The sequence below is a fragment of the Drosophila montana genome, unplaced genomic scaffold, assembly GCF_035044405.1.
Source record: "Drosophila montana isolate Dmon_TW-CO22-7 unplaced genomic scaffold, ASM3504440v1 contig_3509_1, whole genome shotgun sequence".
Classification (NCBI taxonomy): Eukaryota; Metazoa; Arthropoda; class Insecta; order Diptera; family Drosophilidae; genus Drosophila; species Drosophila montana.
Window position 1 is genome coordinate 26,581 of NW_026998387.1, and position 19,305 is coordinate 45,885.

Sequence of the window (19,305 nt, forward strand, 5' to 3'; positions counted from 1 at the left end):
ATAACTGCCATAGGAACGATCGGTCGAAAATTAAGTTTTTGCATGGAACATTTTTATGTTTTTCAAGATATCTTGACCAAACTCGGTATTTATTAGTTTTACTATGCTCCCTCCACTTATGCAAAATCTTATTCACATCGGGCTACTATATCATATAGCTGCCATAGGAACGATCGGTCGAAAATTAAGTTGTTGTATGGAAACCTGTTTTGTTTTTCAAGATATCTTAACCATACTCGGCATTAACTATTTTCCCTGTGCTTCTTAGATACGGGCAAAGCACTATGAGCATTTTGAAAAGGTTGGGTCTGCAAGGGTATTAAATCTTCGGTGTGCCGAAGATAGCACTTCTTTCGCTTCAGAAAAACGCATGGCCTACCTTAACATAATATTATTTCCTGGGGTAAAATATATAAGATTACAGTTCAGTATAAGAGAAGTTTTGAAGCGAATTCATCAAAATTTTTATGGTAGTAGAAAATATTAGCATGTTTTAATAGATTTTGTGTATTGACTTTGTTTACAATAAAATCAAGATTTATATAAATATGCGAAGACAAGAAATACTCAATAGGAACATGGACCAGCCAACTACGTATGATGTTTTACGATTGCAAAACTGCAAGGATTATAAATTTCGGAAGGGTGAAATCTACCCAAGCATTAACCCTCCAGTGGCTTCATGTGGAAATGACCTCACAAGTAGGTGGTTGTCTAATTTTGTTAAGGAAACCGGCTGTGGGATCCTTGATCCGGAAATTTTAAAAAACCTCATCAAAAGAGCATATGACAAGAAAAATGTTACTAAGTCCACTCAAAAAGGGATTGACAATCCCCGCGCAGCACGCAGATACCTTAACCGACCAGTAGAACTTTCTCACAGGAAACTAGACTATAGCCAGCTCACGCCCTATGATTTGATGCGGATGCTAAACTGCAAGATGTCAAAAGTTCAGGAATGGGAGACTTATCCCAGCATCAGACCTGCAGTATCCCATTGTAGTGGTGCACTGACTGCTCAATGGTTGGCCGATGCTGTGAGAGATAGTGACTGTGGTCGCTCATTTGACATGGAACAAGATGATATTGTGGAGATCTGGAAGCAAAGCCCAAATAAGGACACATTGGGCTATTACGGCGTAGGCTCAGATATACACAAGCCGGAGGCGGTTGTATTTAATCAGCTCATTTCGGAATGCCTTAAAAAGGTTATGCCGGAACCAACCAAGGATAAGCTACAAAAAGGAACAACTATTCCACCGAAGAGTGATGAGACTGTGAAGGAACCCTCTAAAAAAGATGTTCTTAATCGTCCATTGCTAAAGTCAAAAGTTGATAGAATGCCCACTGTACAGGAAGCGCTAAATGCGAGCAAGGCACTTACCTGGCTGCATTGCCCCCGCCTCCTGGAAGAAAAGTACCCATTCCTCAAAGGTAAGCCCCACGTCAGACCTCAAGACGCCATCGGGATAAAAAAATTTGTTCCGAAACCTAAGCATGGACTCAGGCGAAAGCATCCGATCTGCAAATTGCAATGTGTTCTTCCCGATAATGCATGCACGGAATACGAATACAGAAAAGATCCCAAGTCGTATGAAGAGTTTTGCCGGAAGGAGATGGAACGGTTGAAGGCTGAATGCGAGGAAGAATTCTCAGAGCCGAGAAATTACCCGGAGTTGTATCCACGTTTAGTTACATGCTTTGAAAAAAGGCCACCAATCGAATCCCGAATGCCTAAAAAACCAAGCTCGAAGTCGGAGGGCCACCGCTTGCCTAATGAAAAGACTGGTGGTAAAGGTGTTGGTGATGGAGGTGTTGGTGATGGAGGTGTTGGTGATGGAGGTGTTGGTGGTGGAGGTGTTGGTGGTGGAGGTGTTGGTGGTGGAGGTGTTGGTGGTGGAGGTGTTGGTGGTGGAGGTGTTGGTGGTGAAGGTGTTGGTGGTGGAGGTGTTGGTGGTGGAGAAGTTGCCCAACACAAATATACAAAGCGTGATGATGGAAAGGATAAGGATACAAAACCCAAAACCGCTACGAAAAAAACTCCACCAGCAAAAATCCATCGACCGAAAAAAATATTCGACGGTCTAGATAGGCCCAGTGAGAAGTCCATAACAACCGATAACGAAGATATAACTCCTTATAGACAAAGGATCAAAAGTTCAACTGAAGCAAATAGACGCTCCAAACGCAGATGGCGACAAAAGCCAAAAAAGGACAGCAATGTCCTTGAAACGGGCACGGCCAAGGAATGCGCCTGTGAGTTATGTCATTTCATGAAAAGTCGAGAAAGCGAGCGAGACTCTCCGCTCATTCAGCAATTGAAAAAGGAACAGAAGCGGCGGGAGCTCCTGGCTTACTATAAGGGCATGTGCCTTCGTGAGCAAATGAAGTGTCGTAGTCCCAAGTACCCAGCTCCGCAGCACACGTGCGATGCCATTGAGTGCGACGACAGCTTCTGTAGCAACCAACAATTTGGGGAGTATTGCGATTGCCTGAATGCTATGCAACATCTGCAAAACTTGCTGGACCCCAAAAATACATTCTGAGCAATCAGCTCAAAAATCTTAAGGATCGCATTTGCGGGTGTCTGTAGCTGCAAAGCAATAAGGGAACAGACCAACCCGGATATGTTGACAACTGGCGCGTTCCATATGGATTTTTAAACATGTTTATAATAAATATATTAATTAATCTTTAACCAATTGTGGAAGCGGAGTATAAGAGATTCTTTAAATTTTCGGATTCTTACAGATTTATAGATCGTCTGCTTTTCGGACGTTCAAAATATATATATTCATTGAAAATATATGCAGCCTTTCGCTCGATTTGCGGCTAGAGCACTATTTTTTTCTTTCAAGTTCGTTCTGTTTAAATACGCTGTTGGGATTTTAAGACCCTTTAATGGGGTATCTGACCCCACTAATTGTACATATTTTTTTTAATATGCATAAAAAACCGTGTAAATCAATCTGGGACCTGTATGTTAAGAAGTACAAGTGCGTTGTGGCTGGGTAGAGGGTATCTTCTGGTCGAGCACTATTATATCAAATCGCATCGTTTTGACGGATTCTTCCATCATTCATAGATTTTAAAGTTTTGTACAGAAGTTATAGACAATTCAACCAATTGTAGGGTGCGGAAAGGGTTTCAATTGAAGGATCCTGGCAGATTAATGTCTGTGAACAGCGCCTACTGAAATACTTCGTAAGTTCCTCGGCCTATTTTAATTGCCAGTTTTTTTTTCAGTTTCCAAAATATTTTCAGCTGAATACACCCCAAAATTTTAATTATGTTTTATAGAAATAACCGATTTTATAGATTATACTTCTTGACTTAAAAGTAATTTATTTTAAAACCTGAATCTTTAGAATGCGTAAACGGCTTGTAGACCACCTCGATCCCTGCGAAGTTGTGCTAATTCAAAACGGCAACACCTTTGCGTTTTGTAAGGGTGATATCTATCGTACCATCCACCCGCCTGTCTGTCGGTGTAATTCTGAGCTCAGATATAAAAGGCTTTCTAATGCGATTAACCATACCGGCTGTAGACCCGTTAAGCCCCGAATAATACAAAAAATGCAACAAAGTCGAAATGAGGGGAAAATAAAACAGCTTAAAAGGCCCCTCCATTATGACAAGCACTCCACCAAATATGTGATGCGAACACTCAAGCACAAGGCAGCCAATTTTCAGAAATGGCAACCCTATCCCATCATCAGACTTCCAAAATCCGCGTGGACTTGTGGGTTGACAGCAGCGAGTTTGGGCAAGCATGATGACCGTCAGAGGCTGTTTGACATGGAACAAGCTGATATCATGGAGGTTTGGAGGCGAATTCCAAATAAAGATACGTTGGGCTATTACGGCATAGGCTCAGACGTTCCCAAGCCGGAAGCGGTCGACTTTAATCATGTGATTGCAAAATGCTTAAGGAAGGTTAATCCGAATCAAAGCCTATAAAGTGAATCAAAGCATCACAAATTAATGTTCCCAAACAAAGCCAAGCCATTAGAAGTGCAATTATTGGAGTTCATAGCTGAGCTTAGAGATATATCCCAAAGAGGAGATGCTAAATTGAGTTCATCTTCTGAAATACGTGTCGATCAAAAAGGAAACAAGGTGATACTACGTCGATCATGAACTGTCCCGTGAGATGTCATTTCATAATTGCCTGACTGCCATGCAATATCTGTAAAAGTCGCGGGGCTCTAAGTATCGTTTGCGGATAATCAGCATCTTTTTAACGCCAAAAATCTTAAGGATTGCATATGCTAGCGCCTCTCTGGTTAAGTTCAGGCCAAACCGGATAAAAAAAGAACTGATGTGGTCACTTGGCGCGTTCCTCATGAAGTTTAGGTCTTGTTTTAAATATATGTATTTTTGAATCTTTAATCAATTGGTGGAGTGGGGGAAGCATACGAGATTCCTTACTTTTAAGGGATCGTACTTTAATTTAAAAGATCGTCTGCTTTTTAGAGCGACGAAATTGAGCCTTCCGGACGTGCGTTCTGTCAAAGTATTTTTTTTTACAGATACTATCCTTTTATATTGAAATTCATTGAAAGTGGGTAAATGTCGTATTTACCCGCTGGATTCAGGGTATCTCCTAGTCGGGCACTCTCCACCAGCCAATTGGCCGGTTCGTTCTGTTTCAGAAGCTCACGGGTTTTAAGGCTATGTAAGGGGTAATTATAATTGATTCGCAGCGAGAACACTTACATTTCTTATTGTGTCGCATCGCCTTTGCTTTTATAACACAAAGACCAAATTCTACCAATTTGAGGGTTTAAAGTGTAAACATTGAAGGATCATAGAATATATATGTCGGCAAGCAGCGCCTACTTAAATACTTTGTAAATTCCCTAGACTAATTCAATTGCCAGTTCTATTTCACTTTTAAAAACATTTTTACCTGAATATATCCCAAAATTTTCGTTATATTGTATTGATTTTATACGTTTTTATATCTTGACTTATTTTTAATTTTTATCAAATTAAGATACCTCAGAATGCACAAACAGCATATGGACCACCTCACTCCCTACGATGTCATGCAAATTCAGAACTGCAAGACATTTGTATTCCGTAAGGGTGAATTATATCCCAGCATTATACCTCCAGTGTCTCGGTATAATTCTGATCTCACAGCCGAATGGCTCTCAAACGCGATCAACGATTCCGGCTGTGGACCCGTTGAGCCTCGAGCATTACAAAAATTGCAACAAAGTCGAAATGACAAAATAAATAATCAAATGACCCACGATTATGGCCAGCACTCCACCGAAGATATGATGCGAATGCTCAAATACAAGGCAGCCAACTTTCAGCAATGGGAGAATTATCCCAGTATCAGGCCTCCAATATCTCCGTGTAGTCCTGAGATGTTGGATGGGAATGTTGGGGACTATGACAGTCAGCGGCTATTTGACATGGAACAGGATGATATCATGGAGGTATGGAGGCAAAGCCCCAATAAGGATACGTTGGGCTATTACGGCATAGGCTCAGACGTTCACAAACCGGAAGCGGTCGACTTTAATCAGGTGATTGAAAAATGCCTAAATAAGGTTAACCCCCAGCTGGCCAAGGAAAAGTCAAAGACCAAAACTACGCCACTTGCGCAACCGATGGAACCTCAAGGAACATATGTACTTAATCGTCAGATGCTTAAATCTAAAATTGATAAAATGATCCCTGTGCATGAGACACTTAGTGCAAGCAAAGCACTCGACTGGGTGCATTGTGCCCATCCATTTGGAGGCAAGCTGCTACCGTTCCAAAGTGAGCCGAAGATCGGTCTTAAAGCCGCCCTCGACATGGAGCGACCATCCCCGAAGGCAAAGTCCGAGTTAAGACGCAGACGCAAGCATTGCCGAGATATTGCTGCAAACCAATGCACAGAATTCCAACGGAGACGAGATCCAAGTCCATATGAATTGGCGTACCAAAGGGAGATGGAACAGTTGGAGAAGGAAATCGAAGCAGAGCCGAAGAATTACGATCAGCTGTACTCGCAGCTAATCACATGCTTTGAAAAGAATACCTACAAAGACCCCATTTCTGAAGCATACAAGTGCTGCCAGCAATCTTCAGAGGTTGAGGATGGGGGCGATGCTGATGGTGCTGGTGCTGGTGCGGCCGGTGACGGTAGAGCTAGTCGAGTTGTAGATCGTCGTTCTAATAAGACAGCTGAAAAGGGAGCTGGTTATGGCACTGGTGCAGGTGGAGGGGCAGGAGATGGTGCAGGTGGAGGAGCAGGAGAAGATGATGCAGGTGGAGGAGCAGGAGATGGTGCAGTTGAAGGGACTAAGCCATCTATAACTAAAGCTAGTAAACAGCCGAGAAAATCGGCTAGAAAATCAGGCAAAAGCATAGCTGAAGGCAAACAAAATGGCACTTCCTTAAAAAAGCCAGTCCAACCATTTCGCTATAGTTCCTTGTCTGAGAGTTCACCTAATCCATCTAGTTCGTTCGATAGACCAAGCGGCCCAGAGCCCTCCCAAATGTCTTGGCAAAAAAAAGACGAACATTCTGAATCGAAAATGCGCTTTAAACGCAAGAAGGGCAGGAAAGCCAAAAAACTAAGCGGCCATTCAGGAAATGACACTAATGTACCGAATAAGGATTGCCATTGTGAAGTTTGCAAGTTTCTGGATCGTCGAGAGAGTGAGCCAGATTCCCCGCTCATCCTCCAAATGAAAGAGGAAGAGAATCGACGCGCGCGCTGGGAATACTTTCATCGCATGCGCCAAGAGCAAATGATGTGCTGTGAGCCGGAGTATCGCGCCCCTCAGCGCAAGTGCGGCCCTATAACATGCGACAATAGCTTTTGCTGTAATCGCAATTTGAGTGAGTCTCTTGACCGTTTAGCAGCATTGCAAGAGCTGCAAAAGTTGATTGCTCCCAAGTACGGGAATATGGATCATGAGGTTCTCGACAAATTGAAGTTTCTCAGAAATCGTATATGCCAACAAATGTGCGACTGTCTATCGATGCAGAGGACTAAGCGAAATATTTGGCATTCAGACACTTTTGGTACATTTCACAACTCTTGACAACGTTATTTTATATTAACAATGTATTTTATAAGACTTCTTTTTGATAAAAGCAACTTGGCATGCTAAGATTTGGTGTAATATGGCCTTTGAATAAAATTCATTATGCAATGCCTACTTGACTACTTTTTTTTTACGTGGGACTACAATTGTGACACTTAAAGGCTATTATGTAAAATGTTTTGAAACGACAACACCTAAAATTTGAGTAATGCAATAGAAAAAAATAAACCTCGAAAACGTTTTTAGATTTTAGTACCAACGAATCTGAGCAAAATGTCCAACCAGCAAGAACGTTCTCTCGAGGAATTGGAGCAGACTGATGAGGGGTTAGACTACAGCCGGCTTACGCCCTACGATGTGTTGCGTATACAGAACTGCAAATCAGCCCGATTTGTGAACAGAGAGACATATCCCAGCATCAGGCCGCCAGTGTCCAAGTGTAGCAATGAGCAGACGAAGATATGGTTAGCTGATGCTGTCCAGGATATTGGCTGCGAGCGGCCATTTCGCTCGGAGAAGGAAGATAACATCCTAGAGATGTGGAAGCAAACCCCAAACAAGCACACGCTCAGCTGCTATGGCTTGGCCTCAGATATCTATCAGCCAGACGCAATCATTTTCAATCAGGCTCTTACCAAATGCCTTGATAAGGTCAACGGTGTAGAGCCAAAGTGCAAGAAGTCAAAGAAGACGCCGAAAAAAACCGACATAAAACCCAAGCCAAAGGGCGCCTATGTGCTCAATCGTAGCGTGCTGCAGTGCACCATCAGCAAGATGCCCACTGTAATGAGAAAGACAAATGCAAGCAGTGCCAACACCGTACTTTACTGTCCCGAGCCAACAGACCCAGAGAATCCCTTCATCGAAGACGAGCCATTCATTCCCCTTCAACGCGCACTCGACATGGAGAAGCCAGTTCCGAAACCCAAGCACGGACTTAGGCGAAAGCACAAGTACTGCGAATTGCAATGTGGTATTGCAGAAAATAAATGCACGACCTACGAATGGTTTAAGTACAAGCAAGATCCCCTGCCATATGAAGTGGCCTTTGAGATGGAGCTGGCCGAGATGGAGGATGTAAAAGATCCCGAGCCGAAAAACTTTGACGAGCTCTACTCACAGCTGGTCTCCTGCTTCGAGAAGAACCAATACGAAATTCCCGCCTGCGAAGTATATGGAAAATGCTGCAGGCGCCCCTCGGATCGCAGGGTCATTCAGGGTTGCGGCGAGGATAAAATATTTGGACCTTGTGGTGAGTTTCGTGAATGCGATTAAGAATTAAGAACAAAATATGTTAGGGATAGTGTAAAGTAAGGTTTCACACATAATGAGCCAAGTATAGAGAGAAGGGGTTATATGGAGAGTGAAAAAGATAAAAGCGGAGAAAGAGAGAGCGAGAGAGAGAGAGAGAGAGAGAGAGAAATAAGTTATCATAGATGATCCGGGACATCAAACATATTCAGAAAGTCTACGTCCCGTAATGGAACCGCAGGGCAACATTGTAATCCCTTCATGTGGATCAAATATGTAGCATTAATGGAAAATGTAAAAATCATCTTTACTCTAGTCATAAAATACCCTAGATGTATGTTAAATTTGGTTTGATGCTGTATTTACTGTGTTTACCTTGTAATCTGCGAAAAGGGACACCGAAGTGAAAATGTCAAAAGACGCTGGGATGAAAACAGCATAAATTAATTAACAAAGATGAGAATCCCATGCAAGCTTTAATAGGTAGGGCTTCAGGCTAAGCACAAGCCCAAGCTACCTTTTGTCGGCTTCTCGCTCATTTTTATTACCCTTCTGATATTCTCCGAGCACATTGCATAATTCATTTAAGGACACAAACCTCTTTAAGGGACCCCGAGGCATATCTTTTTCGTGTGCCCTTGGCGTCCTCTTCATTGCCGGCGTTCCACGCTTCAGCGAATTTTAATAATATCGCATTCCATTTCGTTTCAATGCAACAGCAACAAAACCAGCAGCAAAAGTATAAGTTAAAAATTAATTTTTCTGTGCCGCTAACTAAATACTCTTGCAAACATGTTCGTTTTTTATAAAATTTATAGAGTTAATCTAAATCTAAATACATTCATATGGCAACTAATCAAGCTTTGGTTTTATAACAAACTCCAATCAAAGAAAAAGCGAATAGTTATATTTAGCTTAGATGTATCTCAGAAATATTTTTTTGTTCCTTATGAAGTAAAATGTATTTTAATATACTTTAAAGAATTTTAAACGATTTTATTTTTTATGGAAATTGCGATCCAGCTGTAACTGGACTTATTTATTTTCAAACAAGAGCAAACATTCTAAAAAAACAAACAATTTGATATGACAATCAATCAGAAATTTATATACTGCGAATATTCTTTTCAATGGGTTACAGATTTTACGACCAAATCAAAAAACTCTTGCGCGAAGAACATTTTTAATCAACGTGAGCCAAAAAAAAAAAAATAAATAAATAAATAAAAAGACAACGCCCCACAGGCACACACACCAACACACACACCCATACATGCCGACATATACACATTTAATGAAAAAGAGTTAAGTGGACAGAAGAAGGGGGGCTGTTGGCAAGGGGCTTAGCTTTCAGTTGGGTTTTATACAGACTTTTAAATTGACTTTATGCAACGAAACATATGCAGCACTTTTTGCAACATTCCAAGTTAATCATCCCATATTTACTATCTACTGTGGGTGTGGCGTACGCCCCTCTCCCCGTTCTCACTCTCTCTCTCGTTGCATTTAATTAATGCAAGCATTTCGCTGTCCATTTCGGGGCCGAAGCGAAACTCATTTGGCGCTGCCTCTTGACCCATTGCACGCTAAGAGTGGCCAAGTATTTGGGAGGGGATGAGGTGAATATGTGGGAGTTTGGTGGGTGTGGCATATATGAGCTATACGCGCAGCCCATCTGCCAGGCCCATTGACCTAGGTCAAATATGCAGTTCCAACAGTTGCCACAAGACACCACGCCGTCCTCTATGGAGAAGGGGAAGGAGGAGGACTCTAAAACCCCAACGTCAAGAGATTTTTTTAATGTTTTGTTTTGTTTTGGAAGGGCGCCCAACAAGTCGTGAAAAGTCAGAGCAAAAAGTCGAATGTTTTTTTTTCCTTTTTGTGGGCAACGAGGCTATGTTGGATTTTTTGTTAGATTTATTGTTGTTGTTGTCGTTTCCTATTTGCCGCTGGCAGGATACGCTTGCCGGCTGGTTGAATCGTCTGTCCCTGTTCGGGCGCTTCCTTTTGCCAACGTTACGTAAAATGCTTTTTACGCTCAATTCCCTGCAAAAAGTTGTGGGTATTGGGCGCAGCAGGAGTGGGGCATAGGATCACATGCATGTTGCCGTGTCATTGCAATGATAAATGTATTTGGTCACACACACACACACACAGATATCTGGGCATACTAGCACCGACATGAATAGACACACACTCACAACGAAGCCTTAAGTACACACAATGAGCATTTGTGCCATGAAAAGAAAATTGTGTGAATCGACCAAGAAGTCGAATGGCGCACATAGCCCACATTGTCCAGAAAGAAAAATAACATAAAACAGAAGCAACTGCAACAAGGAGCAGACCAACTAATATGGCGACACAAAACAATGCCAATAAGGCAGCACACACAAGTCGCATTTGTAATGGTTTTTGCCGCCGAAAAACTGGACATAACGCACGTGAGCTGGCTAAACAAATACTGTTTAAAAGATTTTCCAAAGTTGTGGATTACGCGTGCCTACCTGAACAATAGAACTTTTGTGGCACATCTTTGCCCAGCCTGTAATTGGCTTTCAATCGTTGTTGGCGGCTAAAATCAAAAAGCAATTTTTATTAGCTCGTATTCCAAACAGCTTCGCAAATGTTTTCGTCGCAGGCCAACCGTATCCCACACAAATATACGAACATGCCACAATGTACATTCAATCCGAGGCCCGAATCACCAGAATAATACATATTTTGCCAAAAATATGTTTACTAACAAACAAAAATAAAGTCAAATAAAGCACAAGGAACGCTTCAAAAATCACACAAAAGCAATTTTATTTGGGATAGCCAAATTTGCGATACCCTTATAGTTCTGAATACCTTTTGAACTAAATTACATTAAAAAAATATATATATATATGCTTTAAAGGATTACCTGTGGATACAGCTTTCAAAGCTCTTGGAAGCATCAGCCTAAATAATATAATACTGATCCTATAGGGATATAGGGACTTTTCTTGACTTTCTGTGATTTACTTAACCTACACGTTTTACTTTTTACTATCTCCCTCTCCCACTTTTTTTCTAAAGCTCCATTTCAATCTCTCATTGTTTTCATTTCCCTTTCGTTTTTTTTATTTATCCCTTTTTATTTATATAGATGTACTATAGAAAAGCCGTACCCAGGTCTGAATTGCATTAAGCCAAATTAAAACTTACTCAAACATTCGCATACACTCCTATGGTACTTGTTTAATTGAAAAATACATGCATGAACAAATATATACATATGTACACACACATTCATTCCTACACTAACACACACACATGAGTTTGTAGGATTGTTAGTATAACACTCTATAAACAATGCACATATGTCCATACATACATACTTAAATACATATGTCCATACATGCATACAAATACAACAACAAAAAAGTCACTACACTTCTAGCCGAGCATGAAAAACTGCAGAGCCTACTTGAATTCTTGAGAATCGAGGAGTAGAGCCCTTGGTACAAATTCGTTTTATTTAAATTTGCAGCGCAGCTACAAAAAAAAACTTGGTCTGCGTTTGGTATTAGAAAACAAACATGCATGCGTAAATTGATACATATGCACATACTTAAATACATACAAGAATAAAATTTTCAAGATTGGAAACACTTGTTAATGTTACACTAACAAAGCATTAAGCCTGAGAGTCTTGCTTGAGTTCTTGAGAAGCGCATAGTAGGCCGTTCTGGATCGCTTAGTTTTTGTCTTAACATGTTGAAGTGAAATCTTTCTTTTCTATTATTCTCACTCTCACACAACTGACAGCATATTTTGTTCAATTATAATACTGTTATCACTGTATGTTTATTTATTTTATTCCAGGATGCGAGTGCTCCGGAAACGTGGTGAATTAACTAGAGGAAGGACCAAATACTTGGCATACGCACCTTTGGCTTTTTGGCATATTGTCCGGTGCGCACATCGCGTATTGTGGCAATATCCAGCATGTCGAGCTCATTGTTCTGATCGACCCAATATAGAAAAAATCCTTTGGCATCTACACGCATCGTCACCGGCGTACCGCTGCCCGAGTCCTGCAATGGAAAATCGTTAAAAAAAATTTGCCTTAGTGTAAGATCTGTGTATGAGGTTTTTTTGTAGTAATAAAAATAAGATTCCATTTGCGCCCAAATCTCCGTTGACTGCGGTTCGTTCAACTCGCCGAGACTAATGAATTTATTACACCGAATTTCGCTTTCCAATCGCCCACAAAATGGCCAGAAGGAAAAAGTCATCTCTGCTTATTATTTAAGTCAAATTAAATGGGCCTGTAAAATGATGTGCACTGTGCCCCTGTCCAACCACCCCAAGCCCTCCGCCTCGTCTGTTGCTTGTCATAAATGTTTAAGCATTCATTCATAAAAACCAAAAGAAAAGAATGCGAAATTTTCTCATGTTGGCCGCAGCTGGCGGCCTGGCAATGGCAAACAGATGCGCTCCGATAAAACATCGCGAGCCAAAAATGAAATATTTTATTTTTTATTTAATTTATTTTGTTTTTTTTTTCCTTCGTTTTGTTTTTAATATATTATATGCAAAACAGACGCTACGAGACGTTCGTGAATTTTGAAGATCTTCTAGGCAACTGAGAAAGCTGTCTTAAATTTTCTTGGAATCTTCCTACTTGCAAATGCGTTAAATGGCGCGTAAGAAACGAAATACTTATTGCCAATGCAAATTATACAGATATATGCATTCCTATATATATATATATATATATTACACGGAACGTGCTTTTTCTTCAAATTTAAGACATTGCTTTCCACTAGTTTTCCGCCCGTGATGGTGAATTTTACAAAATTTACACGGGTCTCAAATAAATTTTTACAAATAACTTTGCAAATGAGCTTAAGACCGATCGGATTCCGAACAAAATATTTTCATGCTGCCCAAACATCCCTTGGCCCTCATCGTCCACTCAGTAGCGAAGGATTTAAAACACCTCTCAGATTAAATTGAAATTTAAAATATACATGAAAGTTAAAATTTGGCTAAAATAATCTTAATTGAATTTAACAGGAGCAAAATCTTGCAAGGACCATTTAATTTGAAACAAATCTAGGAAAAGTTGATATTCTGTTTATGGGAGCAACAGCAAGAAATGGGCAATTGTTAATGCAACTGAAATTTGGGGAAATCACGTGCAAAGACTTTGTAGCTGTAGAGGGCGGTAGTGGGCGTAGCGGGCGTGTCCGGAATATTTTGAACATTAAAGGGATCAAGCAGTAAGCTTCTTGTTAAAATTGTTGACTACAAAACAAATGTTTTCTATTTCAGACTGTGAACAGAGTAAGCACCAAGAAATTAAATGGAAATCGTTCAAGCTATTTGCTTTTGGGCAAAAATAATGACTAATTTTTTATGCCATCTATAAAATTTTACGATTTAAAACATAAACTGAGAAATTTTTATTATGAAAATACATGAGCCTAAGTGATGCGTATAAATTCATATGAAATACAACTGAAACTTTAGAAAATAGAATTTAAGAGTAAATACCCTACGTGAAATCCATTTTAAGTAAAACTTTTTATGATGATTACTTCTTAAGGGCTATAAACCGAAAGAAATATTAGTCCATGGTTCGAACCAGCTTCCAGCCATTAGGTTCGACTTGTGAAATTGCCTTGCTGCGGGGTATCTCAAAAGTTTGTTATATAGAAACCAGGAATCCTAATTGATTATTTGATTTCAAAACAGACTCTTAAAAGTATCCAGAAGTGGAAATATATTTGCAAAGGTAATATTCATAAGTACTATTCTTTTCTTCACAGTATTATCTCTTGTGTCTGGGCATTGTCTGAAAATTGAATCAAGCCATTTTGACCTGCCAAACGAACCCTGAAATATGACCATTAGTATTAGAGAACAAGTGGTGTTTTGGTCGGAAATTGATGAGCATCGAAATAGTTGTAATGAGCAAGTTTAATTTCCAGCAGCTCGGAGTTCATTATCCTTTGTTGAGGTCGGTTTAATGAACTCACAAGGTGGCAAAAGTGGATACAATTTCACTTTGGGGACGGAGAAGGCACTCCACGCTATCTTCCACAGCCCCCTGTCCATTCTAATAATTGATATTGAAAACATTTACTTGCAGTAGAAATATGCGCAGCTTTCGTTTTGGGCGAGGGGGTGTTTGAGGGTCATTTGGGATTCGAGCCCGGTTCGGTTCATTTCCTTCTAGACCCCTCCCCCGCCCCCACTCTAGCAAAATTTTTATTCAATTAAGCGCATATTTTCTGCAGGTTTTGGGGCTGCCATCGGAAAAGGGTTGCGCATCGCTAATTGGACTTCAGTTTAACCCCGAGCTCCCCAAACACCCGATATGCCCCACTTGAATATGTCTTGTTTTTTCTACTTTTCTAATTACTCTTAACTAATTGAGCTGCAAGCCAACGACCCGTTCGTTGATTTGTTTTCAATATGCGAAATTTGCTGTTAACCAACACTGCCAATCGAATTGACAAATAACCAAATGGCCTGCGAATCGACTGCGAAGTGCAAAAATTTCAACTCGTGACTAAAAAACTGGCAAGCAACAGACGCTTGTCTGGCTCTAAAGCTCGTTTGTGTGCGCGTTTGGGCTAAGAGCGATTACATGCATAATTCAATTGACGTAACAGCCTGCCTGGCCTGCCAGCCCCGCCTCCCCATAGATGCTGGCAAAGCACAGTATAGCTAAGAGGGACCAAAAAAAAAAAGGGATAAATGTGCTCGCAGCTGTGCCTCAGTTGCAGATACATTTAGAGACAGAGATACAGATACAGATATATCTAGAGATACAGTTGTATGCATATTGTATTGTCAATCATGCTTAGGGGCCTGCCAATAAAGCCGGCAAGTGCGTGCGTTTCACTGAGTTACAGTTGCCTCTACGCAGAGCGTCAACTGCTTTGGGGACTATGCAAATGCTATTTGGGATTACCCAGCTGCTGCCAGGCAATCTGCGTGCGTGTGGGACTCCTACTATCCTTTCCTTTACTCTTTTGGCAAAGTTGAACTATGATGCAATGCTTGACTTTGTAATACCCGGAGTACAGATGTTTCTATTACAGATTCACACTTAATTCGCAATATACTCCTCGGCGATAGTTTGACAATAATACGGCGTTCATTTTTTTCATTTTTCTCTCCCAAGCGAAGCAATTTAATTGTGTCATTGTTTCTTTTTTCCCATTGAAAGGTAACCCTGCGATAAATAATCTTTATGTTCCGAAACGCAATACGAATTGAAAGAATCTTATTTATATTTATCGCGACAAATGACAAGTTCGCGAGCCATGTGATTCACACACAAGCTTTAGGCTGCCAAGATAGAAGAACTTTTAAGTTTTAGCTGCAAATATGAAACGCACTCTTCGAAATACCAAAATGATATGCTAATAAACTTTTTAAAATAGATGATCTGCTAAACACATAAGGTTTAAACTTTAAACACTTCAATGTAGATAAGACACAGCAATTGTATTATCTGATCTGAGCCATCAGAATATATAAGTATCCCCTTAAAATAATTGAATCGCATGTTATCTGCCTATATCTCTGGCTAACTATCTACATAAATGTTTCTTTATAATACCCTTTTTGGCACATTTTATGTGTGCAGGGTATACGCAGCAGTTCCAGCAGCTGCAAGTTCAAACTACATGCAAATGATGTCATAAAAATGTAGACAGCCTCCACGTTTGTCACCTGTGCAAGTTTGTCGAGCACTCGAAACTAGATGCTCGAGTTGCTCTTGTTGGTTTAAAGTTTTGCCAGGCACTTATTAAGCATACGCCGAGTGGTACACTCGAGTCCCATGCAGCAGCAGCAGCAACAGCTGTCAACGTCTGTCGGAGCTCTACGTAAATTAAGATTGATGTACGAAACGTGTACAGTTTGAGAACCATTGCGATTTGACCCTGCACACGCAGCAGGTGCCCCTCAAAGTTGACATAATCTATAATCTACGATTAAGCATGCTCGATCCACACAAATTGGGCTTTCGAACTTATGGGTCTTATCGAGCAGTTAATTGACCATTGGCGATATTGATAGTCTGTGCCCGATATCTAGGTCTGAATTTTAGAGATTAGATAGTTGTTGTTTGCTTTAATTGGCGACAAGTGTATTACGCAAAGATCAGAGCTATTAGACATTAGCTTAAGGCTTGGCTAGTCGCTACTCAGTTGAGCTGGTAGTAGGCGCTAATCACTTGGTAGATCCAATCCACGTAGGCGGGCACGGAGGTGAAGACCGTCGGCCGATTGGCATAGCCGCAGGGCATATAGCTCCAGGAGCCCAGGCCCACCAGTTCAGCGGGTCCGGCGATGGGCCAGTAGACCAGGGGAGTGCCGCCGTCGCCATAGCATGCCTGCACCTGGGCGCACACCTGCCTCTGCGAGAGCGGCGCATCCGTGGGCAGCAGCTCCGCGCAGCGCGTGCTGTTCAGCAGCGCGGAGAATCCATATTGCAGCTCCTTGGAGTATGCATCACCGTCGACATCGGTCAGTCCCCAGCCGTAGGCGGTAGCCGTCTTGCCGCTGTAGTCCTCATCCAGATCCGGCAGCGCTATCTGCTGCACACGCGCCGAGTACACAAATGATTCGGAGACGTGAAGCAGGGCGATGTTGTCGCTGCCGGCTTGGCCGTTGAATGAGCGATGCGTCGAGGCAAAGTCCACGTAGCGCACCTGGGCGTCGCTCACGTTGGCCCGATTGGAGAGGCCCGCATAGACGGCGTTGCCAATGATCTCGCCATTGAAGCTGCGCCACTCCTCGCAGCAGTGGGCAGTCGTGAGGACCCAGCGCTTGCCAATGATGGCACCCGCGCACTGATGGCTGTAGGTCAGCGGGGTGAGGCTCAGCGAGACAAGGTAGGGCGCATTGTCCACACCCTGCACATCGAATCCATCAATGATGCGCGACGATATTTCCATTGCCTGCTCGTTCTTCATCTTCTGCATTATACTCTCCACCAAATGGGCGACCGACTCTGACGCGATATTCCTCTCGGCCAGTTCCTCATAGTGACCCGCCAGCAGGTGCTCCAATTGGGGTACCTGGGATCCGGCCTGGGCCAGCCCCAAAAGCGGTAGCAAAGCTAAGAAAATTTTTACCGCCAACATGACGTTACTTATCGTTGTGAACTGCGATTGTTGTGAACCATTCCCGAGAGCTCTCGACACTTATATACGCAGTCGTCCAGTGGAGCTTTACGATAAGCAGTGAGGGTAACAAGTGCGATTGGTATTTAAGCAGAGAGATAGTGAGAGCGTGCAGAGATTAGAGGTGGCAGCGTGTTGGATTCAGTTGCCAGAAATTGCAAATTCCCACGCTGCTTAATGTCTATCATTGTTTATTTTTTCCCTATCCATGTGTATTCCATTTTAACATTTTTTAAAAGTATTCAGGAAATTGGGAAATTTTGTTAATTTAAAAAGATTGTTGACGTCGTGCGTGTTCCCAATCACGAACGGAATTCACGATCCACTCTCAGCTCCAAGTGTAGCAGAGCGAGAGAGAATTTCCCGTTCAATTAACACCTTGATATTAGTTGGGATATTTCCAATTTTCATTACCCAAATATATGTTATGTAGTTATTAATTCATGTTCGTCTTTCTTTAATTTGATTGGCTATATCAAGAGAATATTGCTAAATTTATCACAATTCTTTCGCTAGAACTTTTCATATATTTACCGCTTTAACAGAATCATATTCTATAATAAGAAGATGGATTTGCTTATATTCTCTTGGGATATTTTTCAGAAAGTTTCTTTATTGCTCAGGGATTTCTTATACACTTTACCCTTAAAATGTGTGTTTAAGGCAGTTACATATATATATATATATGTATATATTCTAAATCAGCCTCAGCAGATGCATTTGCTTAGCTATGTCTATCTGTCAGTATTAAAGCGTCTATCTCAAGGACTACGGCAAATCCATGAAGGTTCCCAGATCAAAAGAATAATTCAATCACTTTTGAATAATGTCTCCCTGTTTCCCTAAAGTTGAATAATGTATATTCGGAACAAATAATCAGTCAAAAAATTTTTTGTTGTAAATAAGTCTTCAATTTACGAGCTACGATATCATATAACTTTGATATCAAGCGGATTACGTCTTTCTGAGAAACATTTGAATAGATTATTTTAACTGTAGTTTGTAAAGATTTCTTTTTAAATTAAACAGGGCCGCAGTTTAGTCAGGCGCTTATTAGAGGATTCGTTGTGCCCGGCCGGAGCTTTATTATCATCGTTTAGCTGGTCTTTAAAGTGGCTTTCATGGCACATGTTCTGTATTTTCCCCGCCGTTGGGCTTTGCCCTGCGCTGCTTAGTTAAATGTGTACACATTTGTGTGAGTGCGCGCGTGTGTGTGTGTGGGTGTGTTTGTGTGCGTGCGGTTGCACAAAGTCCACGGCCCGCAGCGGCGTAAAATTTGCTTTTAATTGGCTAAGCCCGTAAAATGGCCACCATCTGCCGCGGGCGGAGCGCCGGACATTGTCCACTCTTTTATGTAACCGCCAAGGACGCGTATCCCTTTATAGACAAACACATACACAAACAGGCACATACGTATAAATAGCGACCCTTTATAAGAGGGGAACTTAGGCTCGGGGCGACCTCGCACGCGTGGCTTGTCAACACCTAAGAGCCCACATTACACATGCTAAAAATATGGCAATTATCGAAGGCCCGACACGTATAACATGTAGCGACTGTAGAGAGTTGGGTTTCTGGTTCTACATAGTGCTATTTAGTATTTTAAAATGGCACGCTTTTTTGGAATCCTCATCCTTATCAGCTGGATTTGGATTAGCTTAATTTCGCTTGGTGTGGAAAAATCAAGTCATAAAAGTTGATTAGCAAATAGTGAAATCATTATCATAAATCGATCTTTTAATCGGCCGATAACAGCGAACTATAAAAGGTCGCTGCCCGCCAACGACTCCATCATTCGTCGTCCATTGCTTTGAGCAG

The 19,305-nt window shown here is 41.4% G+C and overlaps 4 protein-coding genes across 7 annotated transcripts in view; 2 read left to right on the plus strand and 2 right to left on the minus strand.

Moving 5' to 3' along the window:
• Positions 1–12,475, minus strand: part of LOC135435078 (1-phosphatidylinositol 4,5-bisphosphate phosphodiesterase classes I and II-like) — a 38,271-nt gene extending 25,796 nt beyond the window's left edge. For all 4 annotated transcript variants that reach the window (XM_064691977.1, XM_064691975.1, XM_064691976.1 and 1 more), the window contains exon 1: positions 12,227–12,475. In XM_064691977.1, the coding sequence (XP_064548047.1) occupies positions 12,227–12,460 (234 nt within the window). In that variant the 5' untranslated portion in view covers positions 12,461–12,475. The remainder of the gene's footprint in view (positions 1–12,226) is intronic.
• Positions 4,892–7,172, plus strand: LOC135435080 (uncharacterized). The gene has a single exon (XM_064691980.1). It carries the CDS (start codon positions 5,010–5,012, stop codon positions 7,053–7,055), a length of 2,046 nt encoding a protein of 681 aa, XP_064548050.1. The 5' UTR covers positions 4,892–5,009; the 3' UTR covers positions 7,056–7,172.
• Positions 7,318–12,471, plus strand: LOC135435082 (uncharacterized). The gene is made up of 2 exons (XM_064691982.1): positions 7,318–8,310; positions 12,162–12,471. Exons 1-2 carry the CDS (start codon positions 7,332–7,334, stop codon positions 12,191–12,193), a joined length of 1,011 nt encoding a protein of 336 aa, XP_064548052.1. The 5' UTR covers positions 7,318–7,331; the 3' UTR covers positions 12,194–12,471.
• A 3,938-nt stretch (positions 12,476–16,413) lies between the features above and the next one.
• On the minus strand, positions 16,414–17,489 carry LOC135435077 (lectizyme-like). The gene has a single exon (XM_064691972.1). It carries the CDS (start codon positions 17,446–17,448, stop codon positions 16,507–16,509), a length of 942 nt encoding a protein of 313 aa, XP_064548042.1. The 5' UTR covers positions 17,449–17,489; the 3' UTR covers positions 16,414–16,506.
• Between the last annotated feature and the right edge of the window lie 1,816 nt (positions 17,490–19,305).